This window comes from Lithobates pipiens, unplaced genomic scaffold (assembly GCF_037356315.1).
Source record: "Lithobates pipiens isolate NorthernLeopardFrog02 unplaced genomic scaffold, aLitPip1_a1.2 Scaffold_23, whole genome shotgun sequence".
Classification (NCBI taxonomy): domain Eukaryota; kingdom Metazoa; phylum Chordata; class Amphibia; order Anura; family Ranidae; genus Lithobates; species Lithobates pipiens.
Genome location: NW_027507785.1, coordinates 133,705,780 through 133,728,754, shown reverse-complemented (window position 1 = coordinate 133,728,754; position 22,975 = coordinate 133,705,780). Strand labels below are relative to the sequence as shown.

General features: G+C 42.3%; 1 protein-coding gene across 1 annotated transcript in view; it reads right to left on the bottom strand.

Moving 5' to 3' along the window:
• The window catches only part of TOM1 (target of myb1 membrane trafficking protein), a 519,326-nt gene that overhangs the window by 372,474 nt on the left and 123,877 nt on the right, over positions 1–22,975 (bottom strand). Inside the window, exons 6-7 of the mRNA XM_077452403.1 lie at positions 11,791–11,943; positions 2,381–2,497 (exon numbers count right to left, since the gene is read on the bottom strand). Coding sequence (XP_077308529.1) covers positions 2,381–2,497; positions 11,791–11,943 — 270 coding nt within the window. The remainder of the gene's footprint in view (positions 1–2,380; positions 2,498–11,790; positions 11,944–22,975) is intronic.

The window sequence follows — 22,975 nt, the reverse complement described above, 5'->3', positions numbered from 1 at the left end:
TCCTGGTCCCTTTGTCACTCATAGCTTACAGGACAAAGCAGAGGCAGTACCAACAAAAGAATGTTTCACTTGCTAGGCTATAGTACAGTACAATAACTGCTATTAATCTTAGCTAAACAGTAAAATGTTGTCAACAAAAGGGAGATACCTGTGTCACCAACCTGACAAGCAACCACTCTGCGCTGTCCCTCCACTGCCAGACTTCAGCGTTTTCTGTATAGCTTAAAATACTTCCTCCACATGTGGCCGGTGTTTAGCCACGCCCCCCGCATCTAGCAAGTGAAACATTCTTTTGTTGGTACTGCCTCTACTTTGTACTGTAAGCTATGAGTGACAAAGGGACCAGGAACACCTCTAAGGGTTTTAAGGGGTTAATGGTATACAACAAAGTAAAAACTAATGCCAACATGTAGTGCGACATACTGAAGCAGAGCATGATCTACTCCCTTTAAAGACTGGGCCGCAGGGCAGTATTCCAACATAACGACCCCAAACACCTCCAAGGATGACCACTGCCTTACTAAAGAAGCATGGGGTAAAAGGTGATGGACTGACCAAGCAGGCCTCCAGACCTAAATCTTATTGTGCATCTGTGGGGCACCCTCAAACAGAAGGTAGAGGAGCGCAAGGTCTCCAACATCCACTTCGTGAGGTCGTCATGAGGAGTGGAAGAGTTCAGTGGCAACCTGTGAAACTCTGTTGAACTCCCTGCTCACATGTTGAACCTTCTGTTTGAGGGTTAAGGCAGTGCTGGAAAAGAATGGGGCCACACAAAATATTGACACTTTGGGCCCAATTTGGACATTTTCACTTAGGGGTGTACTCACTTTTGTTACCTACAGTTCAGACAATGGCTGTGTGTTGAGTTATTTTGAGGGGACAGCAAATTTACACGGTTATACAAGCTGTGCACTCACTACTTTACATTGTAGCAATGTGTCATTTCTTCAGTGTTGTTACATTAAGATATAAAAATATTTACAAAATCACCAGTTTTGTGAGAAAATTGAAATAATATATATATACACACCCTGGCAGAACTTATTATTTCTTGGCCATTTTTCAGAGAATATGAATAACCAAAAAAACATTTACGTATGGTTAATGTCTGATAATAAAAGCCTTAAGCCTATCAACTGTGTTTACTCTTTTTAAATCATAATGTTAACAGAAACTACCCAAAATACCCTGGTCAAAAGTTTACATACCCCAGTTTTTAATACGGTGTACTGCCACCTTTAACATCAATGACAGCTTGAAGTCTTTTGTGGTATTTCTGCATGAGGTTCTGTATCTTCTCAGATGGTAAAGCTGCCCATTCCTCTTGTAAAAAGCCTCCAGTTCCTGTAAATTCTTGGGATGTCTTGCATGAACTGCACATTTGAAATTTCCCCTACAGTGGCTCAATGATTTTGAGGTCAGGAGACTGAGATAGCCACTCGAACTTTCACTTTATTCTGCTGTAGCCAATGACAGGTTGACTTGCCTTGTGTTTTGGATAATTGTCATGTTGGAATATCCAAGTACGTACCTATGCGCTGCTTCCTGGCTGACTAATGCAAATGTTCCTCTGATATTTTTTATAACATACTACATACATCTTGCCAACAATTTTGACCAAATTCCTTGTGCCTTTGTAGCGCACACATCCCAAAGACATCAGCGACCCACCTCCGCACCTTTCATCATATGCCTTGTTGACTTCTCTCCAATGTGGCATTCATGGTTGTGGCCAAAAAGCTCAATTTTGGTCTCATCACTCCATATGACTTTGTGCCATAAGGTTTGAGGCTTTTCTGCTTGATGTGTTGTAAATCTGATACTTTGTGGCATTTGCATAGCAATGGCTTTCTTCTGGCAACTCGACCATGCAGCCCATCTTTCTTCAAGAGCCTCTGTATTGTGAATATCTTGAAACAGCCACACCCCATGTTTTCAGATAGTCCTGCAATTTGTGGGATTTTCTTTGCATCCCGAGTCCAGAAAAACATTGACCTTTTATACACACACTAAATTACAAGCAAACAGATCACAGGTGAGGATGGTTTCCTTTAATAGCCATTCAAACCCCTTTGTCTCAACTTGTGTGCATGTTATCAGGCCAAAATCACCAGGGTATGTACACTTTAAATTTCTGAGGTTAAGCAGACATTGTCCACTGTTGTGACTAGCAGAAAACTGCCTCTGAGAAATGCTATGCAGCCATTGCTGGAGTGCATGTAAACAGTAGTGACTGCCCAGAAAAGCAAACTTTTACATTTTTTTTTAATTTATTTTTTTTAAAGTGAAAATTTCTGAAAGAAAACATGCTGATTTTGATTGACAGAGTTTAGCAAACTAAAAACCATCAAATTTAATCCCCTACATTAATTTTACTTACCTGCAGCAATTCTAAATCTGACCGATTTGCTTTCTGTGGAACCAATTCAGTTAACATCTCAGACATGACTTTCACATTCCCATTTACAACTTCCAGCTCACTGCGAAGTTTTCCTATCTGTCACATAAAAAACAAATCTAAGATAAATTGAAATAAGAGTTGTATAACAAACTAGAGAAAAATTAGAAATCCAAAATTATGCTTTTAAAAACATTTTAAAATAAATTAAATGTTAAATTCTACAGCCGGTCTATAAAAATAAAACAACTTAGACTGCTAAACATTGCATGAACTATAGCCGACTTCTGCTGAATCCACAAAAATTTGAGTGGTGGGACTGTCAGTACCACCCAACTTGACAAAAGTCAATTTCATTTGCTAAAGAAGCAGGGAAAATGGTTAGCAAATAGCAACTGTTTTCAGTCAGATACAGTAACTGTTTTGGGTATTCAGGATGTTTGGTAATCCTGAGATGTGCCTTTTAAAGTGTGAATATTTAGGACAGGTACACTTTATGAAAAACCCTGTATAAAAACTGTTTGGCCAAAGAAAAAAAAATTAAGTCAAAGTACATAGAACCCCCAAACATTATATATATTTTTTTTTAGCAAAGACCCTAGAGAATACAATAGCAGTCATTGCAACCTTTTATCTTGCACAGTATTTGCGCGGAAATTTTTCGAGCGCTTTTTTTGAGGGGGAAAACAGTTTAAGCACAAAACAGGAAAGTTTACTTTTTGCATAATCTGAAAGATAAAGTTATGCCGAGTAAATAGATATGCTTCAAAATTGAACACGCTTGTGGAATGGCGCCAAACGTCGGTACTTAACCACCTCGCGCCCGCCCTATAGCCGAATGACGGACGTAGAGCAGGCGCGTTCGTCCGGGAGGCTGTCCCTGGACGTCCTAATGTTTACTTCCGCAATGCGCGCCGCTGCGGGCACGCATCGCGGAAGTTCTGTGTTCGCCGTGTCCCCCGGGGACAGGCAAACACAGATCGCTGTAAACGGCCAATCACAGCGGTCGTTTACAGCGCGATCGGCGTGTCCAATGGGAGATGATCTCATATGTAAACATATGAGATCATCTCTCAGCACCGCTCACCCTCCTCACACAGAGTGTGAGAGGGGAGAGATGAACGGCTGCAGCAGCAGCCGTTCTGCTTTGCTGCGTTAAAAAAAAAAAAAAAAGTAAAAAAAAAAAAAAGTGCCATCCTCCCCCAGCAGTGCCATCCATCCTGCCCCAGTGCCACCTGTTGTCAGTGCCACCTGTTGTCAGTGCCACCTGTTGTCAGTGCCACGTATCCGTGCCATTTGTCATCAGTGCCACCTGTCAGTGTCACGTGTCATCAATGCCACTTATCAGTGCCATCTGTCATCAGTGTCACGCGTCATCGGTGCCACGTATTAGTGCCACGTGTCTTCGGTGCCACGTATTAGTGCCACGTGTCTTCGGTGCCACGTATTAGTGCCACGTGTCTTCAGTGCCACGTATTAGTGCCACGTGTCTTCAGTGCCACGTATTAGTGCCACGTGTCTTCAGTGCCACGTATTAGTGCCACGTGTCTTCAGTGTCACGTATTAGTGCCACGTGTCTTCAGTGTCACGTATTAGTGCCACGTGTCTTCAGTGTCACGTATTAGTGCCACGTGTCTTCAGTGCCACGTATTAGTGCCACCTGTCATCAGTGCCACATATTAGTGCCACCTGTCATCAGTGCCACATATTGGTGCCACCTGTCATCAGTGCCACATATTGGTGCCATCTGTCATCAGTGCCACATATTGGTGCCACCTGTCATCAGTCCCACATATTGGTGCCATCTGTCATCGGTCCCACATATTGGTGCCATCTGTCATCGGTCCCACATATTGGTGCCATCTGTCATCAGTGCCACATATTGGTGCCATCTGTCATCAGTGCCACATATTGGTGCCATCTGTCATCAGTGCCACATATTGTTGCCATCTGTCATCAGTACCACATATTGTTGCCATCTGTCATCAGTGCCACGTGTCATCAGTGCCACATACAAGTGTCATCATTGCCACGTATCAGTGCCATCTGTCATCAATGTCACGTGTCATTGTCCTGGTGCTTCAAAAGTGTAATAAATAGTCAACAAGTTAGATGTGTAATTTATGTTCCTAGAACACATGATGGCGCTACCTGCATGTTGGGCCTCTCTATGTGGCCAGGCTGTGAAAAAGTCCCACACATGTGGTATTGTAATACTCAGGAGGAGTAGCAGAATTTTTTGAGGGGTGTAATTTGTGGTATACACATGCCATGTGAGAGAAATAACCTATTACAATGACAATTTTGTGGAGAAAAAAAAATGCAAAATCTTAATTTTGCAAAGAATTGTGGGAAAAAAATGACAACATCAAAAAGCTCACTATGCCTCTTACTAAATACCTTGGAATGTCTACTTTCCAAAAAGGGGTCATTTGGGAGGTATTTGTACTTTCCTGACTTGTTCGGGTCACAAGAAGCGAGATAGTCTACCAGTACATCAGATGTGATCAATTTTGTGCGATTCGCACCACAGCTTGTAGACTCTCTAACTTTCACAAAGACCAAATAATATCCACTAATTTGGGTTATTTTTACCAAAGATATGTAGCAGTATAAATTGTGGGCAAAATTTATGAAGAAAAATTAATAATTTGCATAATTCTGTCACAGAAACAAAGAAATGTGTTTTTTTGCAAAATTTTCGGTCTTTTTTCATTTATAGCGCAAAAATAAAATTCATTTGGGTACAGTGTTGCATGACTGAGTAATTGTCATTCAAAAAATGAGAGCACCGAAAGCTGAAAATTGGTCTGGGCAGGAAGGGTGTTTAAGTGCCCAGTAAGCAAGTGGTTAAAAATCCCCATAGGCCAACGCTTTACATTTTTTTACTGGTTACATGTTTTGAGTTACAGAGGTGGTCCAGGGCTAGAATTATTTCTCTCGCTCTAACGTTCACTGCGATACCTAACATATGTGGTTTGAACACCATTTTCATATGTGAGCGGGACTTATGTATGCGTTCGCTTCTGCATGCAAGCACACGGGGACAGGGGCACTTTAAAAAAATATTTTATTTTTTATTGTTAATTTGACTTTTTTATAGTTTGACACTTTAAAAAAAGAATTGATAACTTTTATTCCTATTACACAGAATGTAAACACCCCTTGTAATAGGAATATGGCATGATCAGTTCTATTTACAGTGAGATATGGGGTCAATGAGACCCCATATCTCACCTTCAGGCTGGGAAGCCTAAAATCAAAAAAATAAATAAAACTATCTCAGCTTCCAGGCTGAGGCAGCGCCGTTTGTTTGAATACAGAGGCTGGGCGTGACGTCAAAACCTCCGAGCGCTCATAGAGACTATGGCGACCATCCGGTCTGCCGGTAAGCTCTATGGTCACCATCCACATTGTCTCCTCTAGGATAAGGACTTTCAAACGGACTGAGAGGCCAGTGCCTTATACAAAATAATAAAATTTTTAATTTTTAATGATAATGCTAAAATGGTATAAACACATACAAAATTACGATGGACAATACAATACAAAATGCATATATTTACAGAAAAGTATCTATAAAGACACATTGTGTGCGATATTTGTTCCTATATCTCATGCACTTCACATAGATTCCACTGTATTGCAACATGTTACAGTGGCTATAAATACCCAACGCGTTTCGAGATCTTGTACTGTGTACTAAATTCTCTTCATCAGGGGTGTGCATAATTCACATAAGACAGTAACAAGGAAAAAGGAAACTATGTATCTGAAATCAAAACAAAATCAATTAGTGTGTAAACATACCAAGAATGAATCATCTAATAAATTATATTAGATCCATCCATATCTAAAAAAGAATGTACTAACCATACATCAGTTTTTCAAATGTCCAAATTGCGTTTCCTAAAAAGGACAGATGTACGATATTGAGTGTGCAATATACAGGGATATGGACAAGTATAGGTTGAACTGGATGGACTGGTGTCTTTATTCAACCTTACTAACTATGTAACTACGTAACATAAGATGCAGGCAAAGCCAAGGGAACCCTCTCTCTGGTCTCAGGGCGACCAAGCGAATGGTTTCTTATTATATCCCTTTTAATAGTATGCCCTTTTTTTTTTTGTAATAAATATAGTCTGTAGGGCAATGGGTGACTTCCCATTTCTATATTCATCACAAAATGTGATTGTGAACTTTTACGCTAATACAGACAATGATCTATATCTATAAAGAGAAGTCAAACTAAGGGTTTTTTTGGGGGGACACTGACTCCACATCCATATGGTCACTTTTGGACGTTCGTTGTGGGGGTTCATGCCGTGCGCCGTGTAGAGTCGTAGCTGGTGGACCTATTGATTCGCTTGGTCGCCCTGAGACCAGAGAGAGGGTTCCCTTGGCCTTGCCTGCATCCTACGTACATCTGTCCTTTTTAGGAAACGCAATTTGGACATTTGAAAAACCGATGTATGGTTATTGCATTCTTTTTTACATATGGATGGATCAAATATAATGATTTATTAGAGGATTCATTCTTGGTATGTTTACACACTAATATAAATTGATTTTGTTTTGATTTCAAATAAATAGTTTCCTTTTTCCTTGTTACTGTCTTATGTGAATCAAGCACACCCTTGATTTAGAGAATTTAGTAAACAGTACAAGATCTTGAAACGCGTTGGGTTTTTATATCCACTGTAATATGTTGTAATACAGTGGAATCTATGAGAAGTGCATGAGATATAGGAACAAATATCGCACACAATGTGTCTTTATAGATACTTTTCTGTAAATTTATGAATTTTGTATTGTATTGTCCATTGTAATTTTGTATGCGTTTATACCATTTTAGCATTATCATTAAAAACTACAAATTCTTTTATATTTTGTACATGTCACTGGCCTCTAAATATGTTTAAAAGTCCTCATCCTAGAGGAGACAACTTGTTTTTAAATTCGTTATGCTATTTGGGATGGGGCTGAGTTTGGGCCATTTATTAGATATGAGCTATAGCACTTTTCAATTCTTTCTATGGTCACCATCCAGGGCCGACGGATCCTGTCTCTGACTCAACAATGGAAGTGGCGAGTCAGTAGAAGCACTGAAGGGCAGTGGGAGGGGGGCGTCCCCTCTCGTCGCCCGTAAGAATGATCAAGCGGAGGAACAGCCACTATGATCGTTCTTATGGTCTAGGGCAGTGATGGCGAACCTTGGCACCCCAGATGTTTTGGAACTACATTTCCCATGATGCTCATGCACACTGCAGTATAGTAGAGCATCATGGGAAATGTAGTTCCAAAACATCTGGAGTGCCAAGGTTCGCCATCACTGGTCTAGGGAATCGCCGGACGATATCTAAATGATGCCTGTAGCTGCAGGCATCATTCAGATATACCCCCACAAAGTCAAGGACATCATATAACGGCCGGCAGTGGGTAGGTGGTTAAAGCCTTACCAAAAAAATGGATGCTGTTCCTATAAAGCATATTATACAGCACAGTGCTTGTGCTGTGTAATTTGGCCCCTTCTATCACCTGAAATACCTGGTTGATCATGCCTGGTTCTGACTCTTCCCCCCCCCCCCCTGTAAACTGACCACGGTTCATCATGGCTGCTGAGCCCTAACATCCTGGCGAGTTTACGTGCCCTCATCATCTGCTCTGTCCTCTCTGCTAGTGACAGTGGCCCGCCCCTCCCGTCCTGCTGCTGAAATTACTTTTACATTTTCATATAATCCTCTGTGGTTAATAATGTTAAATTCCCCAGTGTCCATTTTATTAAAAAAAAAAAAAAAAAATGCTGTTCTATACCTCATTTCAGAACGCCGCTCACGTGACCAGCCACCTCTCCCGCAGTAGCTTTCAGATCGAGAGAGGGGAAAGGCGGCCGGTCACGTGATCACTGCTGTGAAATCAGGTATAGAATCGCAGTTTTTTGGTGTTTTTTTAATAAAATACAGACACTGGGGCACCTAACATTATTAACCAAAAAGGATTATATGAAGACAACAGAGTGGCTTAACAACCACTTTAAGTCACACCTGCTGAATTTCTTGTAACAGCATGCTGCAATGCACGGTAGTGGTTTACCATGTGTTGTGGAAGTGCCTTGGGATGCCATTCAAAACTAAGGCCTCATGCCCACCGGCATTTTTACAGCCGCAGAGCATTTTTTACAACTTAAAAATGCCTCTCCATGTTATTCTATGGCCTTATGCACAGACATTAAAGAGCTGTAAGTGGCATAGTTGTTTTTAAGCTCCAAAACACCCCCAGGACCAGTGTATTCTGAGGCCCCAGCGCTAGAGCTTTATAAATGCCAGACACCGGTAAAAGCTGTTAAACATGGTTTAGTGCTGTATACAGGGCATTAAGCCTTGTCAGGCGTTGGTCACTATTCAAAAAGCAATGGTTCCCCCTATGGGAGCCCATTGATTTGAATAGAAGTCGCACTAGAAGTCGGATCATGATGATTGTGTGCCAAGGATCTTGAAGGTGAAGCCCACCAAATATCCATCCCTGACCCTTAGAGCACGCAGCCGAGCAGGTCAGGAAAGGTGGGGGGGGAGGGGGGGCGACATGTGGACCATACCAGGCCCCATGCCCTCTACATGGGGGGGGGGTGCTTTGGGGCAGGGGGACAAGGGCCTCTTCCCGACAACTCTGGTCGGTGGTTGTCAGGGTCTGCGGACGGGGGGCTTATCAGAATCTGGAAGCCCCCTTTAACAATCCCAGCCACCCACCCTATATAAATGAGTATGGGGTACATTGTACCCCTACCCATTCACCTAAAAAAAAGTGTCAAAAATAAACACAGTACACATGTTTAAAGTATTTTATTAAGGCAGCTCCGGTGTCTCCTCCGATTTCTTCTGGTGTTGACTTAACACAATCTTACGGTGTAATGCTGGGTCTGTCGTGTGCCATGACTTATATTGGCATGGGGCGGGGCCACCCGCTGTTGTCATCCAGGGGCCCCATCCCCTTGTGACATCACTTCCCCAATCATGCCCGAGCAGTGACATCACAAGAAGGTGGGGCGTTCGGATGATGTCAGTGGGTGGCCTCGCCCATGCCAATATAAGTCATGGCACACGGCGGACCCAGCATTGGGTTGAGTCAACATCGGAAGAACAGAGGGAGAAGACCCTGACAAAAGAGCAACAAGACAGCGGAGAGAGGAGAAAAACCGTCAGAGGGAGAAGACATCACCAGAGGTTGGAGAGGAGCCGGAGAGGGGAGAAGAAATCGTAAGACGCCAGAGCTGCCTTAATAAAATACTTTAAAAACCTGTGTAATGCTAATATTTGACACTTTTTTGGGTGAATGGGTAGGGGTACAATGTAACCCATACTCATTCACATAGGGTGGGGCTGAGATCTGGGGACCCCCTTGTTAAACGATCGCTTGCCCCCCCCCCCTTTCCTGACATGCATTTTTTTGGGGCATGGGAGATCAGCTTAAATTCCATGCCAGACCTAAGGATCTTGTTTCGTCCTGGGGGGAACCCCACGGCAATTTTCATTTTGGCGGGGGTTCCCCTTCAAGTTTCTCAGCACACAAGTCGCACCATCATGATCCGACTTCTGGCGTGACTTCTACTCAAATCAATGGGCTTTTATAGGGAATGGCTTCATTAGTAGATGATTAAAGTTTTGGAATAACCTAGCCAGAGCCCAGACCTGAATCAGATTTCAAATCTGTTGGGTGATCTGAAAAGGGCTATGCACAGGAGATGCCCTTGCAATCTGACAGATTTGGAGAGTTTTTGCAAAGAAGAGTGGGCAAATATTGTTAAGTCAAGATGTGCCATGCTGATAGACTCATACACAAAAAGTGCTGTAATAAAATCAAAAGATGCTTCAACAAAGTATTAGTTTAAGGGTAGTGCACACTTGTGCAACCATATTCATTTTTTTACTTCCCTCCACCTAAAAGATTTCAGTTATTTATTCAATGGAATTGTACAGTTTATAGGCCACATTAAAGCGGTTCTGCACCTAAAAAAAAAAAAAATATTAAAAGCCAGCAGCTACTAATATTGCAGCTGCTGACTTTTAATAAAATCACACTTACCTGTCCCAGGGTCCAGCGATGTCGGCGGCAGATGACGAGCGATTGCTCGTCTCGCTGCTGCCCCCGCCGCCATCCTCTGTCAGGGAATCGGGAAGTGAAGCATTACAGCTTCACTGCCTGGTTCCATACTGCGCATGCGCGAGACGCGCTGCACGTCTCTTATGGTCCCCCGCTGTGTCTCTGGGAACTGTGCGTTTCCCAGAACACAACGGGGGGGCGGGGCATCTGCAGGGGTCTGCGGCGGTCTGCCCGGAAGTGGGTGCAGATACCTGGATTATCCAGGTAACTGCACCCCCTCCCTCCTGAAAGGTGCCAATTGTGGCACCAGAGGGGGGGAGGGATCAGATTAGCGGAACTTCCCCTTTAGGGCGAAGAACCGCTTTAAGAGGTGGAAAAAGTTGTGAAATTATCTGTCATTTTTTTACATCACAGAAACCTGACATTTTAACAGGGGTGTGTAGATTTTTTATAGCCACTGTTTGTGAACCAGTAACTCAATGAAATCTACGCTTAAGTCAGTAATACAATACTGTCAGGAGGTAAGCTGCCCTCCTTTTTTTCCTACCTCTAAACTCCCCTGCATGTTAGCCTATGTGCCCATGCACACATAGGCTTTTCAGCAGCATTTAGTAGCAGGAAAAAAAGAAAGAAAAAAAAGCACAACAGTGCATCTAGGAACATCAGAGTTTTGCCAGGAAAAACATTGGCGCTGCTAAAAGTGCCTAAATGCTAGGTGTGTTTAGCACGTTAACGTTAATTCATTTCAATGGGCAGAAATGCAAAAAGTCCTGGGTGCATGAGGCCAAAGAGGCCAAAGAGTTCATAGATAAAAGCAATACTATAGCCCCAAACTTGATTAGAAGGCCACCAGAATATTAGTTTACTGTTCAATCCAGTATATTACAATGGATCACAGTCCTGCTTATTAGGCGTCTACTTAATTAGGACTGATGGTGGGTTATGCATAATTTAATGCTGACACACAAGCGGTAAATTACTGGTACATTAAGTTCACATTTCCATAAAAAATAATGCACAAAAAGGAGCCTGGAAAGCACTGCATCTGCGATCAGCAGATTGTGGGTGCAATGTCAGACTCCTGCACACAGCATACAACTCTGTTGCCCGAACCTTTGTACGAGTGGTTATTGCAGAGATGTTTGCAATGTGAATGAACTACAGGATTAAGTACATCTGCAATGGTGGAACCAAAGGATTGGGAAGAGGAGGTGCAGGAATATGTAACATGTTCCAAAGGTGAACTTATCCTTTAAGGTGTCAATAGTAACTCTTATTAGAGATCAATGTACCTGATCTGGTGTGGGATTGACAGCACCATCTGTGGGTCCTCCTGCTGGAGTGAAGAAAGGAGAGGGCACAGAGCGATTTACTGAATCTCCTCTTTGTACTGGATCCAATGGAGGACAGTCCTGTCGCACAGCAGGTTCAGGCTTAGCGATACTCTGTGGATGTGTAAAAGCATAAAAAATTACATGTGTATTATGGATACATTACAAACCTTTACCCTACAAATACTCTATGTCTTTGGAGACAATTCTTGCAAGCTACAAAATGCAAAGAAAAAAAAAAAGCACTCTATAAATATATTTTATAGCAAAACCATGCATGGTGGGTCCTTCTTACGCAAGGCAGGGCTGGATCATTTGATTATTAAAGTCAACATGAACGCATTCTGTTTTTTGAATTGCATTGCTCCTTCCTGGGATTTGCACCTAAGTGTTGTTGTGAATTGATGAAAGCATGTACACTGTGTGAACAATTAGGGCCGGTTCACACAGCGAGGCGCGGCGAGGCGTCTCCGACTTACCTCGCCGTGACCTGCGGGGAGCTCAGCGGCAACTTGCAGAGGACTTCTGTATAGAAGTCAATGCAAGTCGCCCCCGAAGTCGCCCCGAAGTAGTACAGGAACCTTTTTTCTGAGTCGGAGCGACTCGAGTCGCTCCTCTCACAACGGTTCCATTGTACAGAACGGGGGCGACTTGCGGGAGCGAGGCGAGGCGAGCCGTGTCGCCTCGCCTCGCTGTGTGAACCGGCCCTTAGGCAAGTTGTATTTTTGAGAATTAATTTCATTACTGAACTACAGTGCTCTCGGTCAATCCAAAAGGTTAATAAACCTAAAACCTGAATATTTAATAAAGTAAAAGTGAGGTAGTGCCTTCCTCATGAGAATATCTGTGTGTACAATTATTGGGCAACTATTAGTGCTCATGCACATGGACGTTTTAAAAAACTGGCTGCAAAGCTAGCTCCGACGCCTGGAAAAATCGGCGTTAAAAACGCGATTTTTACCGCGTTTTGCATTGGTGTTTTTTAGCGTTAGCGTTAAGTAGCGTTTTTAAAGAAACACATCTCTTGGCTATAGCACTCAGAAAACAAAGAAAATATGTTGCGCGTTTGTGCGTGTTTTCCCGCGATTCGCGTTTTTACAGCTCTAGCTCCGCGCCAGGGAACGCACTGGTCCTGGGGTTTTTTTACAGCTTAAAAACGCCTATGCCATTTGCAGCTCAAAAACGCCTAGGTGGGCATGAAGCCATAGACTAACATGGACAGGCCTTTTTAAGCTGCAAAAAACGCTCAAAAAAGCGGCTGTAAAAACGTCCGTGTGCATGAGGCCTTAGTGTGCGGAATTATGCAACTAAATGAAAAACAAAATTTTTCCCATCTCCCTTGTTTGTTTTCATATGTTAAAGTGAGCATAATAAACAAATCAAAATGTACAAATAAAAATGTCTAACATTAAAAAAAAAAGAATAAAAAAAAAAAAAAATCAGTTACCAATTTAGCCACTCTTTTCATTGATAGTCATAAGCCTTACATTCATGGGGTATGTCAGTTTGACCTCTTGACTATCAACTTTTTGTGCAGCAGCAACCAGGGCATCTTAGACACTGTTCAGAGAGGTGTAAGGTATCCGCTTCACCATAAATCTCCCATTTTAAGAAGGGCCCACAAGTTATCAATAGGGTTTAGGTCAGATGAGGAAGGGGGCCATGTCATGGTTTCATCTTTAAAGAGAAGGACCAATCCAGACACCCCCCCCCCCCCCACCACCACCACGAAAAAAAATTGAAAGTCAGCAGTTACAAATACTGTAGCTGTGGACTTGTAATATTAGGGCACTTACCTGTGCTGAAATGCAGTGATGTCAGCACCCCAGCCGGTGATTCCATTGGCTCTCAGCTGCTGTAGCCACCATTGCCGAACTTCCGGAGGACCACGCTGTAGCCAGGTCTCCCTCAAAAGTGGGGAAGTACCTGCCAAACAGGTACCCACTCCCCCCCCCCCCCCCCCCCACAAGGTGCCAATTGTGGCTCCGGTGAAGGCAGAGGAAGCACACAAGCAAAGCTTCCACTTTTTGGTGGAACTCCCCTTTAAGGCTTTTACTGCTTCTTCTACTTCAATGCACGCAATGGAGAATTGTACTGCTTAAGTGGCATGGTCTTCTTGAAAGATCCATCTTCAAACCAAAAAGGTCTAACTAGCTCATCTTTGACAATGCAAGCACATACCAAGACTCAACCCTCCACCTTGCTGGTATCTGGAGTCAGAATGGAGCTCTGTCCGGTTACTGATCCAGCCACAGGCCCACCCATCTGGTCCGTCAAGAGTCACTCCCATCTCATCGGTCCATAAAACCTTTGAAAAATTTGTCTTCAGATATTTCCTGGCCCAGTTTTGACGTTTCAAATTATATGTCTTGTTCAGTGGTGGTCAAGTTTCAGCCCTCCTTACCTTTGCCATGTATCTGAGCATTGAACACCTTGTACTTTTGGACACTCTAGGTAGGTTGCAGTTCTGGAATATGACAGCACTGGAGGATAATGGGTTCCTGGTAGCTTCACATTTCATTCCTCTAAAATTCTTCGCAGTTAATTTGCGTCTTTTTCTGAACACTATCTTGCAACGAAATGTTTGATGGTTCTGTGATCACGCCCCAATATCTTAGCAATTTCAAAAGTGCTGCATCCCTCTGAAAGACTTTCCAATTTTAGACTTTTGAGTCGGTTACATATTTTTTGGCTCATTTTGATGGAGTAAAAGAAGCTGCCTAATTACGCATACCTTGATATATGGTGTTGATCTCCTTAGGCCACACCTCACTCATTACACAAATACACCTCACCTGATAAGCTCAAGTCCAATAAGCATTCATGTTTATACAGCTTGGCGTTAGACAATATTTATTAACCACTTACCAACTGGCAAACGCCAATGTACATTGTCAGAATGGCATGGACAGGCAAATGGGCGTACAGGTACGTCCCTTTAAAATACGCGATCGCCTAACAGGGAGGAAGAATGGGGAGATGCTAAAGTAAACAAGCATCTCTCCATTCTGCCTAGCGACAATGTCACTGATCTCTACTCCGTGTGATCGGAGCAGAGATCAGTGACATGTCAGACAGCCATGCCCCGCCCACACAGTAGGAAACATGCCCCTAGGACACACTTAACCCCTACACTGCCAGTGTCATTTACACATTTGTATAGCACAGATTGCTGTATAAATGACAATGGTCCCAAAAATGAGTCAAACATGTTCGATGAGTCCTTCATAATGTAGCAGTCATGATAAAAATCTCCGATTGCCGCCATTACTAGTTTAAAAAAAAAAAAAAAAAAGCCATAAAAATATCCCCCATTTTGTAAACTCTAACTTTTGTACAAACCAATCAATCGCTTATTGCGATTTTTGTTACCAAAAATATATAGAAGAATACGTATCGGCCTAAACTGAAATTTTTTTAAATTTTTTTTATTTTTGCGTGTTTTTTTTTTTTTTACATTTTGCTATAGTAAGTTTTTCTTCAACATTGTCACTATTTCTAGCGCAAAAAATAAAAACCACAGGAGTGATCAAATACCGAAATACCAAAATACTACCAAAAGAAAGCTCTATTTGTGTTTGGGAGCCACATCACAGACCGTGCAATTGTCAGTTAAAGTGATGCAGTGCCAAATCACAAAAAGTGGTCTGGTCTTTGGCCAACATAAATTGTTGGACATAGAGATTGCACTGAGCCATAATTGAATGTAATAAGTCATCCATAAAAACTAAAATCAAAAAAAAACAAACATCAATGGGGGCAAAATTTTCCACATTCACCTAGACATCTGGCTGGGCAGTAAAAGGGGGGATGTTAGCTGCTCTTGAGTTATGGGGACGCAATAGAGGGTTTTGAAGGGCATATGGCTGGTTGGCATGGGTCCTAACCCTTTGGGGCTGAGGCGACACCCCACTAGTGCCTGGCCTTTCTTGCAAAGATGCTCCATATCTGGAGGATGCCACTGTGCTACTTGTGAATGTCACCACTCTACTTGTGGTAGCCTGTTCCTTGCCAGAACGCCTTCGTTTGATGGGCACCAGCTTCCTCCTCCACTGTAGCAGGCCCACTGCTAAAAACAGGTTCGTAATCTGAATTGCACACAGAGCTCCTCGCTGCTCTCGTCGGTCATGCTTAGAATTTGGTATGCCTCCTTGCTGGAAAAAAATAGGATTTTTTTGTACTCACCGTAAAATCCCTTTTCTCTGTAATTCACCGACTGACACAGCTCCTCTCTTTAGACCATTGGGTTGTTACGCCACCTTTAGGAGAGGACTAGGCATGACATGTTAACATGTAATATAAAAACTAGAAATTTCTAGTTCCGCCCAAAGGGTGGTCCCTTAAGTAACAATCCCACAGCCTGCCTTGCAGCTTCGGTATGTTAACAAGCAGTATAACGTAGAGAAAAGGAGGGGCGGGTGCTGTGTCAGTCGGTGAATTACAGAGAAAAGGATTTTACGGTGAGTACAAAAAAAGCCTATTTTTTCTTATATTCACCGACTGACACCGCTCCTCTCTGTAGACCATTGGGACGTCACCAAGCAGTGCCAAAACGAGGGGTGGGAAAACCGCATAAAACTTCACCCACCATGGCATGTGGGAACTAGTATAAACTTGACCCACAAAAACGACAGTGTGTGGGAATAACTAAACTTTTTCACCCAAAAAAACAGGGTGCTCCTCAACAGAGAGGCACTACCTTCACCAGAACTGCGGTAACAAATGCATCAGTGCATTTACTAAAAAGTACTGCGTTTTTACCAAAGGAAAAAAAAAAAATTATGTGCAATTGCAATTATACAGCCACCTGTAAAAGTTTGCGGCCAAAACAGGCATCAGCCGATGCACTGACGTCTACCTTGTAGAATTTTGTAAAAGTGTGAACAGACGACCAAGTCACCGCTTTACACACTTGAGCGACAGACGCATGTCGCAAGGCCCAAGACGTTCCGATTTCCCTTGTGGAGTGGGCCGTGAATGGAAAGGTGGGCATCTGCCCCTTCAAGGCGTAGGCCTGTACTACAATCTGTCTGATCCACCTGGAAATGGTGGCCGACGAGACCGCCATGCCTTTTTTCAGACCAGCCACCGAAACAAACAAGGAGTTTGACTTCCGAAAGGGAGGCGTGGCAGACAAATACACCCTCACAGCCCAAACCACATCCAGGGAGTGAAGGGCCACCTCCTTAGGATGTGTCGGCTTCGGACACAGAGATGGTAACAAAATGTCTTCATTGATGTGGAACGCCAAAACCAACTTCGACAGAAAAGAAGGTTGCAGATGCCTTATCCTTGTGGATAACCAGATAGGGCGACTTGCAAGACAGGGCCGGCAGTTCAAAAACCCTCCTGGCCTAAGTAATGGCCACTAGATAGGCCATTTTCTGGGAAAGAGTCAGAGGGATCGCTCTGATATTTTCAAATGGCAGTTTTTGAAGCGCCAATAACACCTGGTTCAGATCCCATGGGGGTACAGATTTTTTTTTGAGGGGGGAACGTGACGACCTACTATTGGGATTCACAATCGTCCATAACATAAGGTGTTGTGGTTTCCCAATTATCCGAATAATCCGAATAATTATCCTGCATTGTAGTGCTAAATGTTGTTTCCAAGTTCTGTAACGTGCATATTAAAATGCTAATAAAAAAAGAAAGAAAGAATGAGCTCTGATGGGGGGGAAGGGTGGATTCCTTTTCCTTTATGATGTAGGCCCTGGAAATAAGCACTCATTGACCTGGCAGTGGTGGAGCAGGAAGTACCTGACCTCTAGGCAGAACAAAGAGGGGCTCAGGTCTTGTCTACATAGGACATGGGTGTCATGAAGCAGGATGTGATAGGGGCCTTGAAGCCAGTAAAATTCGCAAAATGTAAGTCTGTGTACCACTTTTTTGTGAGCGAATTAGGCAGGACGAGAGTCACTAGTTTCCTTTTCCCCTCTATTTTGCACAGCAGTCAAGAGGGAATTTTCATCAGAGGATGGACATAAGCCAGCTGGAACAGAGCCTAAAGAATCATTAGACGATCTCCTGTAAATGCTAGAGGATCCCTGATCTTAGCTAGGAATATATGTTCAGCTTGCTGTTTAACCTTAAGGCCAAGATGTCCACATCTGGCTTTCCTCGCCTTTGAAAAAAAAGACTTTGAAAAATCACGGGGTGCAGGAACCAATACTTTGGGTATAGGCATTGGCAGCTTAGGAAGACATTCTGTCCACTCCAGGGATGTGGATGGTCGAGTGCTGAAATGTAAATATGAAGAGAGCATCAGACTTGCTTCTCCTAAGGCAGATTGACATCTGGTAATCCCTTGATGGTTTATGTAGGTCACTGCTGTGGCATGGACTGACTGGGTGACCTTTCTGAAGGAAGGTCCAGTTTTTGTAGAGCTAATCTGATTGGCGCTCAGTTCCAAAATGTTGATCTGGCATGGACCTCCTCTACAGACCATGTCTCATGGACAGTCAAGGAGATGTAAACTACACCTAGGCTTGTAAGGTTGACATCTGTTATCACCAAGTACCAAAGTCATGGGAAGGAATGACTTGCACAATTTCAGGGCAGGATTGAAAATGTACCATTGGGCGATTCAAGGAATGGATTTGTTTGTTCCCCATCATTAGTATGTTGGATTGTAGAGGTTTGAAGTAAAACTGGACAAAGAACGGTCTCAAAAGGAGGCTATTATGAAACCCAGAACACTAATGCAAAATTAAACTGAGGGGTGCCATTCTGAGATGAGGGTTAGCAAGTGAGACTCAGGTAAGCAACTTTTTCCTGAAGAAGAAATATTCTGCCCTCAGCTGTATAGCAGATTAGACCCAAGTACTCAAGACCATGTGAAAGCTGAAGAGCATACTTTGGAAAGTTGATTACCCATCCAAAAGTTTGAAGGAAATGCAGCATCCTTTAAAAATTGGCAGGCAAGGATGTTGCTAATGTCTTTCAGTAGGTTGTTGGCCAGGTAACCTGTATAATGAGGTTTGCAGAAGAGTCTTAAAGCGGTTCTGCACACATAATAAATTTTCCCATTCTGTTGCCTCTAGACCATACATTTGATAATGCCACATTTTTTTTTTTTTTATTTTTTTTTTATTAATCTACCTTTTGTAATTTGTAGTATTTGATTTTCCTCCCCTGCGGCGATGGGCGGTCTCTTGCGGGGATCAGCATCACTTCCTGATGAACCCCGCACTGTCTCCTGGGATCTCGTCCAAGTAATCCCAGGAGACATTGCGGCTAATGCAGCCGAACTCTCGCGAGATTTCAGCTAATACAGCCGAAATCTCGCGTGATTTCGGCTATTACAGCTGAAATGTTGCGAGATTTCGGCTGTATTAGCCGAAATCACGCGAGATTTCGGCTGCATTAGCCGCAATGTCTCCTGGGATTACTTGGACGAGATCCCAGGAGACAGTGCGGGGTTCATCAGGAAATGATGCTGATCCCCGCAAGAGACCGCCCATCGCCGCAGGGGAGGAAAATCGAATACTACAAATTACAAAAGGTAGATTAATAAAAAAAATAAAAAAATGTGGCATTATCAAATGTACGGTCTAGAGGCAACAGAATGGGAAAATTTATTATTATGTGTGCAGAACCGCTTTAAGCAGTGCAAGCACTTTGATTACTAAAGGGTGCAGAGGAGAGCCCGAATGATGGTGTTACATATTATAAATATTGATCTACCACAGCAAAATGCAGAAACCATTTATGCAAGGGGAAGATGGAGATGTGTAGATAGGCATCTTGTAAATCTACTGATTCCAGAAATCTCCCTAGTTTCCAGCAGAATTTTGTTACACAAATCTGTTTAGAGATTAAGTCCAGAATTTGGTGGATACCCCATTTGGTTTTCAGACTATAAATGGGTTTAAATAGAAACCCCAAAACCAATCTTCTAAAAAGGAACTGGTATAACCACTCCCTATGCCTGAAAGTGATCCAAGGCAGTCATTAAATCTGCCTTTTGGTCTGAAGTGGCAGCTCGGAAGGTAAAAAGCTAAGAGGGGGCAGAGATCCAGGGGACAGATTCTACCAGAATATCCATTTGTTATTAAAATCCATCAAAGTTAAATCAATGCAAAAAGTCTAGGAGTGAATACCCACTCAGGGTTGAGCCAATAATCAATTTGTGGGTTGTACAGGATGCCAACTATGTTCTGAATGACAACTATGTTTTCCCGTTCAGGTTTAATGGGGGGTGACTTGTATGCCGTTTGAGTATTCATGGGTTCTTACCCATGTGGGGCGAGGAGTTCATGGGTAATGCAGTTGAACTGGAGAGGACTGATTTTAGCTCTCCCGGGATTGGTAGCCCTCATTTGGAACCAAGAATAAGAAGGTTCACAGACACTTTGGGGTGGGAAAACGTCAAAACCCTGAATACATGGATCTTGGTCCTTAAGGAGTTAAGAGTTAAGACACCTGGATGCAGGCAGGAATCAACACAAGTCTATGAAGTACTGCGGAGTGGTTCACAGCTGCGGACAAGTGCGGACACTGGATGGGGACAGAGACCATTGATGAGCTCATGTGGCTTGTTGTGTGGCCTGAAGCAGGTGAAAACCCTAAAACCCAATGTGGGATGGAGATATTGCAGGTGAACCATACTGTGAATTCTTGTTTATCCCTGGACTTTGAACAGTTCACTTTACATATGCAGAAGGAAGTGCTTTTTATTTGCTTGTTTTAAGAAACAATTTCCTATCACTGCAGAGTGGTACTGTGGATACTACACAATTAATGCTACGTCCCAATAGTTTGAGTCATTGAAGTTTTTTTTTTGTAACAATGGACTTTGTAGGCCTAACACAACAAAAACATTTTTTTAAATAATTTTTACAGTATTTATTAAAAAAAAAAAAATATGAGAACACATACATAAACTTACATACATTTACAAATAATACCTATGAGCATAATGATTACACCATCTACAGAGTCGAGTTAGGTAATGAACAAGTCAGATAACCAAACAATTCACTTTTATCAATGATAACAAATACCAGAGAGACAGTGTATTATATATGACTCAGCTCAACTTGCTCTACATGATACATGTTCGATAACACTTCATCAGGAGCTTTGGCTTATTCTATGAGCAACTATGTGGTTATACAAAATTATTTTAAAGAATTTCTATTCAGGGTGGAAGCACCCAAAAAATTACATAACCCTAGCTAGGTTTATCTATTTTATTACTTAGGTGATTTACTATCTGGTTTAAGAACTATATTAAAAATATTCTACAAACCTTTTACTTGTTCTTTGTCTTCCCTTTCTGTTCCTTCCCCCTATTTTTCCTTTTCCTTCTTCCCCAAACAAACCCTCATTGGTTGGGGATTATGGACTTTGTAGGTATATTCATTTACAGCCAGTTCCTACACTGGCACATAATTTGTGTAGTCTGCACCTGCTACTACTGGTTTTCACTCCCACTGGGCAGGGTCCGTTTATTACATAGGGAGCATATAAACGCATTTCTTTCATTGACAGTCAGTTTGACTAATACATATCTTGCACAGTCTGCACCAGACATCGCTGGTCCTTACTTCTATCAGCAACACCAGTTAATTACCACTATTATAAAATTAATTTCATATGTGGGTTTTAATGCCAGGATTTTACCATTTTCTGGGGACTTGCGCTGTTTTGATATCAGTTTATACTAATTTATTTGGGCTGCTCTCTTTGATTAGCTTACATTTTTATATTTTCAGTACCATTTGGCATTTCATATTTTTATTGATTAACAGAATGGAGCCCATCTGCCCCACTGTTCCAGACACTCTGGTTACACCTACATTCATGCCTTCTGTGTTCCTGTTGAACCCTATTATCACAGTTTCCGGACCAGGCATTAATTTGGGCCCTAGCACTCTGGCTGTGTTTGTTTCACACTAAGCAGATATGCAAGTCTTACAGGGATGACTATTTTATCCTCCCTGTATGTATATTCTTTTTCCATTTTTTTTCTATGAATGGTTGATTTTGATATACTTACCTTTCCTTATAGATGTATCATGCATCCGTCCCTGAAAAATGGATAGATCCCATGAAGCACATCAAGCTTAACCTATATGCAACACACACTACACATACTTACATGGTTTTTGGATCCAGGCAATACTGTGGATTATAACTGTTGTATTATAGTGATTTTTTTATTGAGGACAGTATTATTGTATATTCCATTCATGCTTTTAACATGTAAATGATTTGGATACATGATTTGTTTATATTATGTCTCACTATTGCATGTATTGTCTGCTATGTACATAATCATGTGCAAATAAATACTTGTTCATGTTTTCACTTTTCATAGTTTCATAGTTAGCAAGGTACAATTGTCCCTATCCCTGTACATTGCACACGGACATTGGTCCCTACCATCAAGGAACCCACAATACAAGGTCCCCACTCATATACTAGGGCCAATTTTGGACAGAAGCCAACTAACCTACCTGCATGTCTTTGGAGTGTGGAAGGAAACCAGAGTACCTGGAGAAAACCCACAGGGAACATGCAAACTCCAGGCAGGTAGTGTCGTGGTTGGGTTTCGAACCAGCGACCCTTCTTACTATTAGGTGAGAGTGCTAACCACTACACCACTGTGCCGCCATTTGATACTTTTGATTAGCTACAATATACACACTTCATTTAAAGTCCCGACCCTCTTTATGTAACCGATTAGGGTTGGAGATGCATATTATCATGCATCTCATAAAACCCTCTATTGGAGGCACAGCCTGGATGGGTTACATGAATGAAATTCAAACTTCAATGTAGATACAGGACCAGAGATCCATATTAATCAATATATGATTAAAATGAAAAGACTGTTAAAAAAAAATCCAATTCGTACTGGCATGATGATTTTTCGCAACAATATTTACGGGAAAACATGGGCTATGAGTTCATTTGTACCCCTCTTTTCAGAACTATACCCAGGATTTAAAAAAAAATCATGGTAAAAAGCTCTGACACAATGTAGCATGAAACTGATGAAACTATTGTACAATATCAATCAGAATTGAATAGTCTTAATCAAGACATATTAATGTTACCGTCTACGAATGACTATCAAAGATCATGCTGAATATACCAGATAGGTGTCAGGGCTGGCTTAGCCCTTCCTCCTCTGGGC